The 18322-nt window shown below is 35.2% G+C and overlaps 1 protein-coding gene across 2 annotated transcripts in view; it reads right to left on the bottom strand.

Moving 5' to 3' along the window:
* Hdgfl3 (HDGF like 3) overlaps positions 1–18322 on the bottom strand; it is a 69044-nt gene that overhangs the window by 5883 nt on the left and 44839 nt on the right. For both annotated transcript variants that reach the window (XR_013090781.1, XM_076851281.1), the window contains exons 3-5: positions 16395–16533; positions 15849–16007; positions 9942–10088 (exon numbers count right to left, since the gene is read on the bottom strand). Coding sequence is in view for 1 of the 2 variants with exons in the window: in XM_076851281.1 (XP_076707396.1) it covers positions 9942–10088; positions 15849–16007; positions 16395–16533 (445 nt within the window). In the remaining variant the exon portion in view is untranslated. The remainder of the gene's footprint in view (positions 1–9941; positions 10089–15848; positions 16008–16394; positions 16534–18322) is intronic.

The following is an 18322-nucleotide window of genomic DNA, read 5'->3' as shown; positions in this document are numbered from 1 at the left end:
CTGTAAAAAAGAAAGAAAACAAGCCTTTAGATGATTTAGGATACTAATATTGAAAGCCATCCACACCCATAGAGTATATAATTGGTTTTTCTGAGACTTTACTCTGCATTGTGGCACTAATACTCAGCAAGAATGGCTTCTGAGGTTTTGTTTTATACCTATCACAAAGCTGAAGGATATAATATTTTAGTGTTTCATTTAAAAAAAGCAAAAATGATAAACTTTTCCTACTGTCTACCCAGGCAGGAAGTGTAGTAAAGGGTACTTTGTACCACTTGAAAAAATGATTATTGTTGGAATATATAAAGTCAATGGAGAAACTCATGTTAATTTGTCTTAGTAAGGATTGTGGTGTCAGAAATAAAGATAAGTTGCCTAAAATTTAAAAATCACTTGGAGTATACACAAATTAGTCTTTAAAACACAAATTAATTATTTGTGACACATAAGTACAAGAGTTAACAAAATCTAAATGTATAGTCTCTGACTTCCTGCATTTGGAAAAAAAAATATAAAGGATGATTTTTTTTTTGATACTGGGGATTGAACCCAGGGGCACTTTACCACCAAGCCAAATCTTCAGTTCTTTTTCACTTTGAGATAGGGTCTTGGTAGATTGTTCAGGCTGGCCTTTAACTTGTGATCCTCCTACCTTAGCTTCCTGAGTCGCTGGGATTACAGGTATGTGCCACCTATGCTGGCCTAGATTTCTTTTAAAAATTTAGATGTCATATGTATGACAGAGATAAGATTAAAATCTTCCTATGTTGTGAAAGAATCATGTTTCAATTTGTTTCCATTTTAAATTGTGTTAGGTTATATTTCTTCCAAGAGATGTTGTTTTTGTTTTCCTCACCATTAACCCAAATATAGTATCTCCCACCCCAAGTAATATTTTCATGGGATGGATGTAAAGGGGAAATCAGGTCCCACATATTTTTTTCTAAAAACAGCCTACTTTAGTTCTTCATTTCACTAAGGAAATGAACTTATTTGTAAGCACAGATGGGCATGTTCTCAGTTAAAATAGCCAAAACCTATATTGCATGTCAGTAATTACAGGACTCTCAAAGGAGGACAAGTTACCAAACCTACACTTAAAATCTGTGGATTTGGAAAATACAGTGCCAAGTGAGTTAATTTATTACATAAAAACACTAGATATAAAATAATACAGATACTCTGGAGGATTCTCCTCCCTTGTGAAGGAGGAAGACACCCATTAGAACAATGAAAAATGTTGATCAACCACAGAAACCTTTAACAATTTTTTGTATTAATGTCAATGTAAAAGGCGATAAATTCTTTGTTTACATTGGTAGAAAATTCATAGTTAGCAATTGCTCAGCTCATATTGAAGAGTATTTTGGGACAGATCCTATAGCAGCCCATTTTTTTTTTTAATTGAGACCCCAAAATAAAGGTGGTACCAGCATGTGACTACACTTTAAGGACAGCTTTTTTGTTTATAAAAAAGGCTCTGACAAGGAAGTGCTTGTAAAAGTAAATTCTGAAATCTGAGATGTTTTAACTTAACTTTCCATACCATGATCATTCTATTCATATCTATGCCTTGAAAAATATATCTTGCTAATTCATAATGGTATATATTTTAAGACATGGTGCTCTCTGTGTTTGCCAGACCTACAGTCTCTGATATAGTCGCTCGAAATAATTGCTTATTCATGGGCTGCCATCTCTGTGCCATGAACCTCTTTGTGCCATGGACCTTGGGTAATGGCTGGAGAATCCAATCAGAGTCTTTTTTTGAGGTATCTCAATGGGATGTACACCGAGAGAGGTGGTAGGTTGGCAGCAAAGGTAAAAGGATACTCAGAGCATAATAAACAGAAGCTAGAAGGCACTGTAAGTCATAAGGATTCCTTTTTTTTCCACAAAGCACCATTTTTTTAAGAGCGAGAGAGAGAGAGAGAGAGAGAGAGAGAGAGAGAGAGAGAGAGAGAGAGAGATTTTTTAGTTTTTTCGGCAGACATAACATCTTTGTTTGTATGTGGTGCTGAGGATCGAACCTGGGCCGCACGCATGCCAGGCGAGCGCGATACCGCTTGAGCCACATCCCCAGCCCAAAGCACCATGTTTTTTTACATGAAAAAACTATTAATTAGGGCTGGGGATGTGGCTCAAGCGGTAGCGCACTTGCCTGGCATGCATGGGGCGCTGGGTTCCATCCTTAGCACCACATAACAATAAAAAAAAAGACGTGTGTCTGCCGAAAACTGAAAAATAAATATTAAAAAATTCTCTCTCTTAAAAAAAAACAAACTGATAATTCAATATGGCTATGGGTATTTGGCACTTTGTAAAAATTACTTACTTAGAGGAAACGACTGAAAGTATTTGTTGCCAATAATAAAATGTGAGCATTTAGGTGAAAATAAGACTTTTGAATCCTCCAGGATTGACAGCTTCCCTACATTTAAAGGCTTTTTTGAAGAGGCAGTGAAATGTGATTAAAAACATTATGAAATGGGTCAATATTTGGAAGGCCCAAATAACTCAATCAGTATTTTCCAAGCAGGTAAAAGCTATTAAAAGTGCCAGAGAGTCCAATGGACTTAATTTCAACTGAATATGAAAAGTTTAGATTCCACATTACAACTACCTTTTAAGAAATTATCACTTATACAATTGCTATAATGCCAAACAAGAATACCCACAATTATCTGACAAGATTATTAAAATACTTGTATTTTCACTTTTCAATTCCATATCTATGTGAAGCCTGATTTTCTTCAGATATACTTCACCCAAACTATGTATCACAAAAGACAGAATATAGAACCATATAGGAAAATCTAGCTGTTTTTTTATTAAAACTGACATTAAAGAGATTTTTTAAAATGTAAAATGATATCCTTCATCATAAAACATTTTTTGAATAATAGAGGTTTTTTTTTTGTTTTGTTTTTTGGTACAGGGGATTAAACCTAGAGGCACTTTACCAGTGAGCTATATCCCCAGCCCATTTTATTTTCTATTTTGAGACAGGGTCTTACAAAGTTGCTTTTGGCCTTGCTAAATTGCTGAGGCTGGTCTTGAATTTGTGATCCTCCTGCCTCACTCTCCTGAGTCACTGGGATTATAGGTATACACCACTATACACCACTGCATCCAGCAAGTAATTGTTATTTTTAATAAAAATGTTATATGGGAAATAATGGGTATTATTTAAAAATGAATTAATAAGTATTTAAAAATTTTCTGATATTTCTAATTAAGTAAATATTAATAGATATAACCCATATAAATAAAACTATTTTGGGCCCTCAGTAACTTCTAAGAGTATTAAAGAGGTCCTGAGACCAAGAATAAATTAGAGTAAATGGTGAGAGATCAGACTGGAAGGATAACTTGGGATCAGATTGTGAAGGGCAATATATGCTAGAATAAGGAATTTATACTTGATCAATGTTGTAGAAATAACACAGCTTCAGGGGCAGAAGAATGAAAGCAAGTACACTGGTGAATAGTGTGGCTGTCCACCTAACATTTACTCCATCCTCTGCACCTCCCCTCAATTATATGGCAGCCTTGAGATTTCAGGACTTGGTTCAAACTCTCCAGGGGTGGAAAGAACCTGACCAATCTAAGCTAGTACTAATCCTCTTATATCTATAGTTGGGTCAGAGATGGGAAGCCTTCTGACATGGTCTTCAATTGTCCCTGCCACCTGGTATTCATGTCCATTGTGTAATACCCTTGCATATGGGCTGAACCTAATGACTTGCTTCTAATGAATAGAATGGAGCAAAAAAATTGATGAGATGTCACTTCCAAGACTGAATTTAAAAAACTCTCACTTTTGTTTTGGTAGTATTCACTTGCTAGCAAGAGATTCTTACTCTGAGGAAGCCAGTTGCCATGCTGCAAGATGCCTCATGGAGAGATCCATGTGCAAAGGAATCAAGGGAGGCTTCTGGTCAACAGCTTGTGAGAAACTGGGGACCTCAGTCCAACAAATGTAAGGAACTGAATCTTGCCAGCAACTATTTGAATTTAAAAGAGGATCCATTCCCAGTTAAACCTTAGGATGACTGGACCCTTAATACCTGACTGAAACTCTGAGAGATACCCAAATAGAGGATTCAGCAAGTTGCACCTCCCTGGATTCCTAGTCCACAGAAGAGACAAGATAATAAATGCTGCTTTAAGCCATTAGGTTTGGGGGTAATTTGTTAGGTGGCAATAGATAACTATTACAGCAGGTCTAAGCCAACCAATCAGTGCTTGGTGTTCTCCTGGCCAGAGATCAGAAACCTCTACTTTCTATCCAAGTAAGTTAAGAAGGGAAGCACTAAAGTGTTCTGGATAAGGGAGTCTGCCCCTTTCTGACTCATGCTTCCGCCGACAGGAGGGAGAAGGCAGTCAAGAGAACCTTTTGGGGTAAAGAGGTATCCCTTGTAAGAAATTCTTTTCTCTTACCCATACCAAAATTCATAACCACCAACAACCACCTGTCTTGAGGCCATCAGGATTTTCATCCTTATATGCCTCTTTCATCCTCACTTACTTCAGTTCCCACAGATGGGCTCCAGAGCATCCATCACTTTCTGGGCTCTTATTCCTAGTCAGCTATGTATGTATCCTTTTATGTCTTCATCTCTTAGAGGTTCTCTCCCACCCCAAAATTCCTCAGTTTCTTCCATGGCATCCCCTGGAAATCAGTAAACCACTATAAAATCTGTATTTAACATAATTTTCCAAAATATTCCACTCACAAACTTATTCAGAGACCTTGTTTCCCCTAAAGGCAGTGCTATTTCTTTCCCTGCAAGCCTCTCAAATGGCAATTCTTTCCTTTCCCATACCTTTGTTATTTACTACTATCCCTGGAGATGGGGACAGTGTCGTTCTTGTTTATAAGCCATTCTTCCTCTTTTCTGTTCTGCCTTCCCCTGAAAAAAAAATCCTCCCAGCTTTCATTCCCACTGAATGACTATAAGTAATTCTTTGATACATTACTACAGAGTCCCTGGATTATTTATTCATCCTTCACCTTGAAGTTTTAGCTTCGGCCCAGTGTCATTCAATGTCATAACTCCTATAATTTCAATGGCCATGTAGATAATTCTTCAACATTCTGGTCTCTTGATTTCTTGGTGTCCTCCCTTCAAAGATTTCATCTTCCACCCTACCTCAGTGACTTCCATGGTTATTTCTTAGAAAGTGATTTGCAGCCACTGGGAGTTTTTATAAATATTCTATTAAAGCACTGTTTCGTGAACAAGGTTATAGAGGGACATTTCATGTTGAACTTAGGGGTTCCTACTAGCAATCAATGGATAGGAGTCAAGACTATAGGGGCTCTATGGTGTGGTTAGTGCTCACATGATAGATTGTCCCACTCATAAAATATCAACAGCACCCACACTGTCACCAGAAACTATTGCAACCCTTCTATAATTTGACTCAAACATTTTATTCTTCTATTATCACCTATATTTCCAGCTCACTCCCTCTATCTGGTATTCTAACTCTAATACTTTGATACAAAAAAAAATTGTTGATCTTATCTCTTCTTTATGTCCATATTCCCCACTCAACATACTTTGAATCCAATGATTATAATCAATCTCCCTTGTACACACCCTCAACTCCCTGGCCTCTAACCTCCTGTACTTTAATCTGTTGGCAAATTCCAATTCTAGTTAAATTCAATTCTCTGTTCTGTGCATAACTGAATACACCTGGAGAAAAACACACAATTATAATCACTGCTCTCACTTTAAATTCATGATCACTAGCCTCCAGCGGGCCCTAACTTCTGTCTGTCAGAACTTCATTTCTCAAGTCCATTCACTCTCCTATTCTTCTAAGTGACTATTTTACACCTTTTCCTTTCTCTTGAATCTTTCAACACTTTTCCTTGTTCTCACTCTCAAGTGCTGACCTTGCTTCTTCAGAATATAGAAGCAATCACATCAGAACTTGAATGACCTCTCACCCTGAATATCTACTTACCTGTATCTGTGCTCAAATTCTCTGCCTTTTCCTCTTGATTCAATAGATGACCTATGGCAACCCCTCCCTATGTGCACTAGATCTTATGTCTTTTTGCCTTCTAAATAGAGGACACTGCATCAACAATTATTTCTTACATTAACATTTTGTGGTAATTCCTCACTTTGATCATTCTTCTGGCACAGGTGCTGTAAATTCTACATTAGAAAAAAGTCCCTCTTGACATCCCAGACCATGACTATTAAGTATTCAAAAAATATTTAATATTAGGCTAATAGCCCTAATATTACTATATTAGGGCCTCTTACTATAATGAAGAGAGTAGGTATTGACCAAAAGAACAGAATAGAGGAGAGAGAGAGTCCCATGGCTATATGACAGATGACAATGTATAGATCACAGAGGGGAAAAAAAAAAGGACCATCAATAAATGATGCTTGCTTAAATGGCTAACCATGTTTAAACAAGACAGAAAAATAGTACCCATTAAAGAAAGTTTGATACAGTTGACTACAATAAAATTAAGAAAGTATGTTTTGTAAAAGATCATAAAGAAGTTGAATAGACAAGACACAAACTTGGAGAAGATATCTTCGAGGTATATGACAATTCATGTTAGAATCTAGAATATGCAAAGCCCTACAAATCAATAAGAAAAAAATCTAATGGGAAAATGGGAAAAAATAAAAAAATGAACACTGCATAGAGGAAACATTGTGAATCAATAAACATGAAAATAAGCACAATCTTATTACTAATCAGAAAACTACAAATTAACACTATAATGACCATTTTATACCCACAGTATTGGCAAAAACCAAAGACTGACAATGCCAAGTTAATTATGGTGAATTCTTATACACTGCTGATGGGAGTACAAATTGGCCCAGGGAAGGTAATTTGGTATTATCTAGTAAAGTTAAAAAACCATAAAGTTAGTACTTTCAGTTCCAGTTACCCACTGTAAGGAAACTCTTATACATGTTCACTAGGAGACAAAATAAAAATGCTTATAGCAACATAGTTCTTATCTGCAAAAACCTGGAAACAACCCAAATGCCCATCAACACCAGAGTGCATAAATAAACTGTGGTGTGCTCGCAAAACTAAATCTTTTTTTAAAAATATTTTTTAGTTGTACACGGACGCAGGGTCTTTATTTTGTTTATTTACTTTTTTTAATGTGGTGCTGAGGATCGAACCCAGTGCCTCATATGTGGGAGGCAAGCGCTTTACTGCTGAGCCACACCCCAGCCACCACAAAACTAAATCTTATACAACAATGAAAACTGAATCACCTCCTGCCACATATAATAACATGAAGGAATCTTAAAAGCACAGTGGTAAGTATCTTTATTTTTTAAAAATTCAAAACCAAGCAAAATTAATTGATTTTTAAAAGAATATATTGTTTAAATATGTATGTATATGGTAGGTATGGACTAAAATTAAAAATAAAAAAATCAATACAGTAGTGTTCTTTCTGGACAAGAAGATGGGACTGGAAAGAACACTTAAATATATACAAATTAACTCTAATGTTCTAGTTTTTGGGTTGAGTGATATGGTCACTGATATTTATTATAAAAATATTATGCTTTGTAACATATGTAATATATACATATATACACATAGACACAAACACACATATTCTTTTATATAACAGCTATATTATTAAAAATGAGTTAAAAATAAAATGTTCTTTGGTTCTTACTAGCTATGAGACCCTTGGCTGATTCTTTCAGCTTTAGTTTCTCCAGCTAAAAAATTCAAGACAATGCTTACACACCTACCTCCTGGGGTTTGTATGAGGAATAAATAAAATAATACAAGTATGGCAGTTGGCACAGCATGTAGCACATAGGCTGCTATTGCTGTCAAGTAGCAACTAGTATTTTCTGAGGTGCTTTCAAGATATTCAAGCAGAAACAGCAGTTAGAAAAATATATCTACAATGCAGGAGGTACAGAGCAGAAAGTTATCAATAACACAACAACTGAAATCATGTCAGTGGGTAAGATGAATATGGGAGATCTTCAGTATACAAGTATGCTAAGACAGACTGAAGCAAGGAGCTCTAGAAAGACACTGAGAAGGAAGAGGGAGAGAAAGCAGAAGAGATTGGTTAACTGGAGGAAATGTTAGGAGTAGAAAGTACTTAATGATATTAAATGCTGCTGAAGTAAAAATGAAGATTAATTTAAAGGGCATACTAGATTTGGCAAAGAGAGAACCACGAGAGACCTTTCCAACAGCAGCTTCAACAAACTAGTTAAAGAAGAAACAAGAGCCAGGCGTGGTGGCGCACATCTGTAATGTCAGCAACCCAAGTTTGATGACAGTCTCAGCAATTTAGTGAAACCCTCTTAAAAATAAAAAATAATAAGGACTGGGTATGAAGCTCTGTGGTAAAGTACCCGTGTTCAATCTTAGTATTGGTAGAGAGAAAAAAAAAAAAAAAAGAAGAAACAAGAGTGCAATAGGTTTTCATGAGTAGGAGGTCATGAAATGGAGACTGGGAGAAAAAAAGAACTGTTTTTAAGAAGTTTAGAGATGAAAAAAGTACAATATTTGGTTGGTAGGAGCTATCTTCAAGATTAAGGGAGACCTGAGACTGCTTATATGCAGAGGGGAAGGAGCCAACAGAAATGAAGATGAAAGTATATAGGAGAGAAAGGGGACAATTTAGTATCTTGGAGGAAGGAAGAAATGATATTCTGGACCCTGGAAAGGTGTGGATTAATGTTTCTCAAACTTTAATGTGTATATGAATTACTTGGAAAAGCTTTAGTTTAAATGCAGATTTTAATTCAGAGTTTGGGAGAATCTACATTTCTAATAAGTTCCCAGGTGATGTTGACGCTAATTGTTCAGAGACCATACTCTGAATAGTAAGGGAATAGAAGAACCTTTCCCCTTTCACAATAAGTCCATTAAGTTCATCAAACTCAGAAATAAGTTTGGAAGCAAAGCGGGAGAGAAACTGTGTGTTTTTGCTACATGCATATTGAAGCTACCTGGGATGAAAAGAGCAGGTAGGATAAAAAGAAAATCAAGTGAGCCAGATATTCAAATTCTCAGTGATTGTTGGCAGGTGCATGCATCTGGAAAGGATGCAGGCAAAGGTAATGATAGGACTATTTATTAGAGAGACTTCAAGAGAAGGAAGGAAGGCAGATAGAAAACAGAGGAAGGCTGAGCTGGGTGAAAGGAATAAGAGAACAATTAGAACCACAATACTTTTGAGAATAACTATAGAAAACTGGAATGAAGAAGGAAAGTTGAGAGGTGAACAGGATTGACATGAATAGGCAAGAACTCAGCTGAAACCAGAGGAGTAATATTTTCAGTGGGTTACTATTTTAAAATAATTTGATACTGTCCAACTAGTCTGCATAGAGAAATGCTCATGGAAAATATGTAGGTGCAAACTCTGCTTTTATTACCAATTTTACAAATGTGCATTTGCTTGTGATGATGAAGTTAAATATCAACATTCAAATACTGCTTGAATATTTAAATATTTAGAGTCCCTACTGGTACATTCAATTACTTACTGCTTCTAGCAAAGCAGCAATAATATGTAATATACTATTCTGAACATGTCACTGATTTAGTAAAAAAAAAAAATACAACTGTCAAATTTCATAACTTCAGTTAAGTACTTTAAAAAGACTCTGGGGGAGAAAAAAAAAGACTCTGAATTTTCTATGTTAGTTTGAAAAAGAATAAATCTGTAAGGAATTCCAAACTGACAGGCAGGTGTAATTCACACTCGACTCTCATTCGCAGACTCTAAGCATCCCATCATTTATTCAGGATTTGTGAAAGGATGTATGTAGCAAGCTGAAAATAGCTCTCCATTTCCTAACACAATGTCTACTAATGCTGAGATACTAATTCTGAAGCAAAATGTCTTCTATGTTAAAAGAAGAAATTATGTGTGTATCCATCCTTACCCCTTCACTGGTTTTCTGCAAGTCTGAAGTTGTGTTTCTTGTGTCATTGCCGGCATCTCCACCCTCAGAGCTGCTTTTGTTTTCTTCTTCTTTGCAGTCTTTATCATCTTCATCTCCTGGAGATTTCCGGGATTGTTTAGAGGATTTCTAAATGTTTAGACAAGTTAAAAAATATAGTCAAAAGCAGAAATCCAAATGCACAAGTGTACATAAAAGACACAAAGATAGCAGCGTTGTATGAGCTACAATATGTAGGGTGCCCAGGCTTAATAATACTGGACAAGTCATTTTACCTCAATTAACTAGTTGGAAAGGGAAGTAGAGGTGAGCTAGAAGATCTTAGTTCTTTACACAAGTGTGATATTAAAAGCGGATTTGTGTACACACAACAGTCAATGAATAAATATTGCTGAGTGGACACTACTTTAGGAAGGCTACAGAACCTAAAGGAACCCTAAAGGCAATCTAGTTCTGCTCATCACTTTACAGTAGTGAAAATGAGGTCCAGAGAAGTGAGTGAACTTTTCAAAATAATATATGGACATTCATGTTAGAATATTTGTACCAATGAGTGATAGAAACAAACTTTAATTTTTTAAACCATGGTTAGTTATTTAGGAACCCAAGGCTGTAATGGTGAACCAGTCCTTTTTATATGTCATCTTGCATTTAAAGTCAGGATAACTGTAGACAAAAATAAAAATATAAATACAGTTTATAGCAAGTTTCTTAGTAGGATAAAATGATAAAAAGCTGGCTTCAATTGTGTGCCTTATTAAAGACAGTAAAATGTAGCATTTTTCTGACACTTCTTCTTCAAAAGATTTTAAGAATTGTCAAGCCCATTGAAATTAGAGCTTAGCAAAACTGATTTAGCCAAATCACTTTTGGTCTTCCAGAAGTGAACTGGCAAACTGGAGCATCCTCACACAATCAATTTTTTTAAAAGCAATTTCTAAAGAGAAAATGCTTTCTAGTTATGTGACAAAATATATAATCAAATTGCTTCTATTTTTCTAAATTGGAACTACCAACCAAATCCAAATGTCAGTTAAAATGTGGTCATTTTTATTTTTTTATTAAGGGAAGGAGATTTAATAATACAAATGTGGACTTCTAGATTTAAGGATTAAGTATAAAAACAGTAAACATAAAACACTTTTTGCTTTAATAAATATAGTATTGTTGAAATATGGTAACTGCTTCATACAGTAATTCTCAAATAATAACCTGCAGTACTTACAGATAAAAATGTACAACTCCTTGAAATCTGCAATACTTGTAGAGGATATTTATGAGTAACCTTATAAGTGAGTCTATTAGACTTTTACTACGGAGTCATAATATTCAGAAATCTGTTCTAAGAAATCTGGCTGCCAAACCAGCAAAGCTCTTTGGATCCCCAGAATTCCTGAAAATTTGTTTTTTAAATCAGTGTTTATCATGTGTTTTATCAATGTGGTCTCGAACTGATCTTTTGTCCAACTGCTGCTATCTTTACTTGTTAACTAAAATTAGTGGTGCTTTAGTCTTCATTAGTTTAGTTGCAGTTGATAAGCCCTAATGTATTCAGTAAATCATTTATATGCAAAACGTTTTTGACCTATAATTTTGTTATGGCCCAAATATGAAGCATCCATATTCTTACTGATATATATATGTAAAACCCTCAAATCTATTACTTTTCATTATGATTACTGAGCTTCCCCTCAAACCCAAATGAAATTAGGTGAGGCAGAGATGTGGGACCTTTTCCTATACCTAACTGGGATGTAATAAAAAAAGTTTTGAACTACTAGTTTTTAAAAAGGAACACTATATAACATTAAGAGATAAATGTGGGGGGGAAAACCCCCACCATATTAAGCAAAAAGAAAACCTTTGGGAAGCCAAAGAGAAAAATGGGATTATACTAGATAAATAGTTCTTTAAGTATGGCTCCTAGATTAGCAGCATGAGCCTCACCTGGAAATTTGATTTCCAGTCCCTATCCTAGATTTCTGTAATAGAAATCTGGGATGTGTAAGATCTAATAATATCATTTTTAAAAGTCTTCCACGTGATTCTGATGTATGTGAAAATTTGAGAATCAAACCAAAAAGTAATAGTTCTGGGATGGAGATGTAGTTTAGTGGTAGACCACCTTCTTAACATGTGGAAGCCTTGGGTTAGATCCCCAGCATCACAAGGAAAAAAAAAGTCATGGTTCTTAAGTGATCATGGAAATCATGTTCTTGAGGCAAAGCAAATTAAATGCTCCTTTAAAACAGGTTAGTCTTAGTAAGTAAAGTATGTATTTACCCCTAGTTTTAAACTGTCAATGTGTTCCAAGGATGAGCCCTTATATTACTTCTGGTCTTTGCAACAAGCAATTATGCAGTGGAATTTAAAAGCCACATATCCATAATGTTAAAAGTCTAGACAAACTTAGGTAACTAAGAGTTGTCACAATACATTACAAAGAGGCTCAGCAGTCAATCATAAATTAAATAAAATCAATTCAAGTAGGTGTTTTAAGTCCAAAATGCTGCAGAGGTGCTGATAGGTTATTCTGCTTAGGCGCTCATGAGCCCAATGTGGGCTAGAACTTTGGGCTTTGGGTTTTGGGAGCCAGCCTCAAAAAAACAAATAAACAAACAAAAAAACAAAACTTGTGAATCAACTTAATAAAAGAGGTGAAAGATCTATACAATGAAAACTATAGAACCCTAAAGAAAGAAGTCAAAGAAGACCTTAGAAGATGGAAAGATCTATCTTGCTCTGATTCTATCAAAATGACCATACTACCAGATACAGATTTAATGAAATTAAATACTATACAGATTTAATGAAATTCCTATCAGAATACCAATGGCACTCCTTATAGAAATAGAAAAAGCAATCAAGAAATTCATCTGGAAAAATAAGAGACCCAGAATAGCTAAAGCAATCGTTAGCAGGAAGAGTAAAGCAGGTGGTATCCCTATACCAGAACTTAAACTATACTACAGAGCAATAGTAACAAAACCGGCATGGTATTGGCACCAAAAAAGACTGCTAGACCAATGGTTCAGAATAGAGGGCACAGAGACTAACCCACAAAATTACAATTATCTGATATTACACAAAGGTGCCAAAAACATGCATTGGAGAAAAAATAGCTTCTTCAACAAGTGGTACTGGGAAAACTGGAAATCCATAAGCAACAAAATGAAATTAAACTCCTATCTCTCACCATGCACAAAACTCAACTCAAACTGGATCAAGGACCTAGAAATTAAACCAGAGAAACTGCGTCTAATAGAAGAAAAAGTAGGCCCTAATCTTCATCATGTGGGATTTAGGCCTCAACTTCATTAATAAGACTCCTAATAGTGTAAGAATTAAAACCAAGAATCAATAAATGGGATGGATTCAAACTAAAAAAGTTTCTTCTCAGCAAAACAACAACAACAAAAACAATCTATGAGTTTAATAGAGAGCCTACATCTTGGGAGCAAATTTTTAACATTCACACATCAGATACAGCACTAATCTCTAGAGTATATAAAGAACTCAAAAAGCTAATCAGCAAAAAACCAAATAAGCCAATCAATAAATGGACCAAAGACCTGAACAGACACTTCTCAGAAGAGGATATACAATCAATCAACAAATATATGAAAAAAGTTCATCATCTCTAGCAATTGGAGAAATGTAAATCAAAACTACTCTAAGATATCATCTTACTCCAGTCAGAATGGCAGCTACTATGAAGACAAACAAATAATAAGTGTTGGCAAGTGTGGGGGAAAAGGTACACTTATACATTGCTGGTGGGACTACAAACTGGTGCAGCCAATATGGAAAGCGGTATGGAGATTCCTTGGAAAACTGGGAATGGAACCACCATTTGACCCAGCTATCCCTCTCCCTGTTCTATGCCCAAAGGAATTAAAAACAGCATATACAGGGACACAGCCATATCAATGTTTATAGCAGCACAATTCATAAGAGCTAAACTGTGGAATTAACCTGATGCCCTTCAGTAGATGGAAGGATAAAAAAATGTGGCATATATACAAAATGAAATATTACTCAGCAATAAAAGAGGATAAAATCATGGCATTTGCAGGTAAATGAATGGTGTTGGAAAAGATAATGTTACATGAAGTTAGCCAATCCCCAAAAAACAAATGCTGAATGTTTTCTCTGATATAAGGAGGCTGATTCATAGTGGGGTAGGGACGGGGAGAATGGGAGGAATAGACGAACTCTAGATAGGGCAGAGGAGTGGGAGGGGAATGGAGGGGGCAGGGGGTTAGCAAAGAAAGTGTAATGTGATGGACATCATTATCCAAAGTATAGGTATGAAGACACAAATTGGTGTGACCATACTTTATATATAACCAGATATGAAAAATTGTGCTGTATAAATGTAATAAGAAAAAAAAAGTCCAAAATGCTGAAAGAAATTCAGTTTAAAAATAACTGCAATGGAAGATATAGTCTGACAGGAACAGGGAAAATGCTAATTATTTTGTTGTCAGTTAAAAACATTACCCTCACTCAAAGCAACTGCATGTTTTTCACTAGGTTCACGGTAAGTAATGCTGAATTCACAAAATTTTACCTGTATGTCAATAGGGTAGATTTTAGGGACTGTCAAAATAAAATGTTAAGAGTCTGATTAACTCTTGGTACTTGTTTTTTCTTTTAATATTTTTATAGTTATACATAAACATAACGTCTTTATTTTGTTTACTTATTTTTATGTGGTGCTGAAGATTGAACCCTGTGCCTCACATGTGTGAGGCAAGTGCTCTGCCACTGAGCCACAACCCCAGCCCTCTTGACATTTGTTTTAAGGAGTTTCCTAAGTACAAGAATCTAAATGGAAGTAATTTTTCCAAGTATTTAGCTGTGTGACTGAAACCTGAACCAATCTTGGATCTTCAAGGATCCATTTATCTTGCTTTCAGTTTCTGAAATGTGTAGTTTTCACAGTCTTGGTTTTTTCAACTGCATTTCTGAATTACTGTGAAAAAACCTAGACTTTGAATTTGTAAATACATTATTATGCTACCGTTGTTTAAAATCTTCAATTATTATTATAATTGGAATAAAATCCAAACTCCATAATATGGCTTACAAGTGGGCACTTTCCTACATAGTTATGATTCTCCAATAGCACTTGCCTTCTTTCAGTTTAGGAATACTGAATTCTTCCCTTCCTCAAAGTTTTGCTGCTCTGTTCCTTTCCCTCTGCCACATATGGCTCCTTTCTTCCTCCCATACCCTTCTTTTAGGTCTCAGCATAAACTTTACCTTTATAGAAGGACCTAAAGTAGATTTCCCTACTCTATCACTCCTTGCAACCATTCATTTCTTTCATAACCTTTCACACTTTATATTTACTATTATAAGTTACATGAGGGCAGGGATGGAGTTGGATTTGCTCACCACTGTCCACTTAGTTCAGTGTCTGGAACAGACTAGGTGATCAGGAAATATAAGAACTGAATAAATAAAAAAGTCAAAGCACATTCTCTGAAACAGAAAGACAAGTAAGAATATATCTTTATATTTACGTATATAGTATTGAAACGTAATGTGTGTCTTATATTCTTAAATTGCTCAGACCTTGTTTCAAAGTCATTGTAGGAGGCATAGCTATTTATACATTATATCCTTAACTAAGGAACAGTTCTCCTCCAACTAAGGTGGTATTTTCAGGGCCAAGTGAGCCCTAAAGAGTCAATAGCCAGATTGCCTAACCTCTAAAATTACCTGTCATAGTCCCTCTGCTCTACGTATATTGTCTCTAAAGGGAGAGGTTCTACAGAATCTAGAATATATATCTATGTGCCCAAGAAATGAATATAAAATAATCTAAAAACTTTTTAATGAATATATATGTAACAATAACAATGGGGAGTTTGTCAGTACCTTTGATGTGTATGACTTTTTCCGTTTTGAGCCTCCTTTTTCATTTTTTCTTTTGCCTTTTCCATCTTCTTCTACTCTATCACCTTCTTCCTCACTACTTGCATCTGCAGTGTTTCCTCCTTCTCCCTCAGTTTCTGAAGAGCTCTGTTGCTGAATTGCCTAAGGAAAAATATTAGCTAATTACATTTTTAAAAAATAGAAAGGAAGACAGACTGTGACAAAAATCACTCTATTTTAATCTGAAAGGGTTCAGTTTATTCATAAGATTTTCAAAAGAAAAGGCTATAAGAGCCAGGAGAATCTCTTGAACCCAGTAGTTGGAGGCCAGACTGGGCAACAAAGTGAGACCCTGCCTCCATCAAATAACCAATAAATGGCTGTCAAACTCAATTTTTCAGTAGTCCTCTGGATGAATTGTATTTAATCCAAAATACTACTAGAGCCAAAAAGAATTCTGACTTCAAATGGAGGGTAAATTAAAAAGATTTGAAAAGTATTAAAACCAAAGAAATGAGGTAAAGCAAGTGACAATTAAATAACCATTACCTGGTATCCAGTAAACTTGACTCCTGGGTTATTTTCTATTTCCCACAATCCTTCATTAAATCCTTTCCGTTTGTTTGACTTCCCAAACTTGTCTTTGTATTCCTTATATGGAAAAAGGTCTTTGGGACCTAGAAAAGCACTACAGATACATATTAGAATCAACATGCTGACCTTCACATATAATATATTAATTATCAACATAAACTCAGGTGTCAGAGCATATAATAGTAAACAAATTAACAGTCTATAGGAACTTTCAGTCAGGCACATATTACAAGATGTCTTAGACACATAGTTCAAAGTACAAAAAATGGATCTCTGACCATACAATTCAACAACCCTGGATTGTGCTACTTTGATTTTAATTTTAAATTACTAGTGTCTTCTTTGTTTTAACATTGATTTTCAGGTACACATCATCTCAAACTAAGATTTATTTATGTGAATCTTATCAAAGATATGGGTTTTGTGAAATTTACAATAAAAACATAAATAGTGTAATTAAAAAACAGATCCATATTAGTAAATTTATTTACTAATATTTCTTTAAATTAAAAAAATCATATTTGTTTAATGAGGCACTAAGCAAGGAAAAAATCTGGAGTAGAAAAATAAATAATCTTATTCAGTTTAACCGTATCCACAATTAACGATAACCATTAAAAAATGAGTTAGAGGGGCTGGGGTTGTGGCTCAGTGGTAGAGTGCTTGTCTAGCATGTGTAAGGCCCTGTGTTACATCATTAGCAGCACATAAAAAAAATAAAGGTACTGTGTCCATCTACAACTAAAAATATTTTTTAAAAATCTAAAAAAAAAGAACAAAAAATTCGAGTTAGAATAAATTCTGGGGCTAGCTAACAGATGTAAACATTCAAAACAGAGTTTAAAAACAAAAACAAAAACAAAAAAACAACCCTTGGGAATCAATCTAACAAAAGAGGTAAAGGACCTCTATAAGGAAAACTATAGAACACTAAAAAAAGAAACTGAAGAAGTAGAAGTATGGCAAGATCTCCCATGTTCTTGGATAGGAAGAATTAATATTGTCAAAATGGTCATACTGGGCTGGGGTTGTGGCTCAGTGGTAGAGCGCTTGCCTTGCATGTGTGAGGCACTGGGTTCAATTTTCAACACCACATATACATAAATGAATAAAATAAAGGTCCATCAACAACTAAAAAGATAAAATAAGGGGCTGGGGATGTGGCTCAAGCTGTAGCGCGCTGGCCTGGCATGCATGCGGCCCGGGTTCGGTCCTCAGCACCACATACAAACAAAGATGTTGTGTCCGCCGAAAACTAAAAAATAAATATTAAAAAAAAATAAAATAGATAGTCATACTACCCAAAGTATTATACTTATATAAATATAATGCAATTCCAATTAAAATCCCAACAACATTCTTCATAGAAATAGGAAAAGCAATCATGAAATTAATTTGTAAAAATAAGAGATTCAGAATAGCCAAAGCAATCCTTAGCAAGAAGAATGAAGTAGGAGGTATCACAATAAACTATACTATAGAGCTAGAGTAACAAGAATGGCAGGCTATTGGCACCAAAACAGACATGTGGTACAGACTAGAAGACACAGAGACAAACCCACATAAATACAGTTATTTCATATTAGACAAAGGCACCAAAAAACATACATTGGAGAAAAGATAGCCTCTTCAACAAATGGTGCTGGGAAAACTGGAAACCATATGCAGCAAAATGAAATTAAACCCCTATCCTTTACCCTGCACAAAACTCAACTCAAAGTGGATCAAGGACCTATAAATTAGACCAGAGACTCTGTGCCTAATAGAAGAAAAGTAGGCTCATATCTTCATCATGTCAGATTAGGTCCTGACTTCCTTAACCACACTCTTAAAACATAAGAAATAAAATCAAGAATCATTAAATGGGATGGATTCAAACTAAA

The sequence above is a fragment of the Callospermophilus lateralis genome, chromosome 3 (genome assembly GCF_048772815.1).
Source record: "Callospermophilus lateralis isolate mCalLat2 chromosome 3, mCalLat2.hap1, whole genome shotgun sequence".
In the NCBI taxonomy this organism is placed as follows: Eukaryota; Metazoa; Chordata; class Mammalia; order Rodentia; family Sciuridae; genus Callospermophilus; species Callospermophilus lateralis.
Note: the sequence above shows the minus strand (reverse complement) of the source record. Positions and strands in the feature narration are given on the sequence as shown.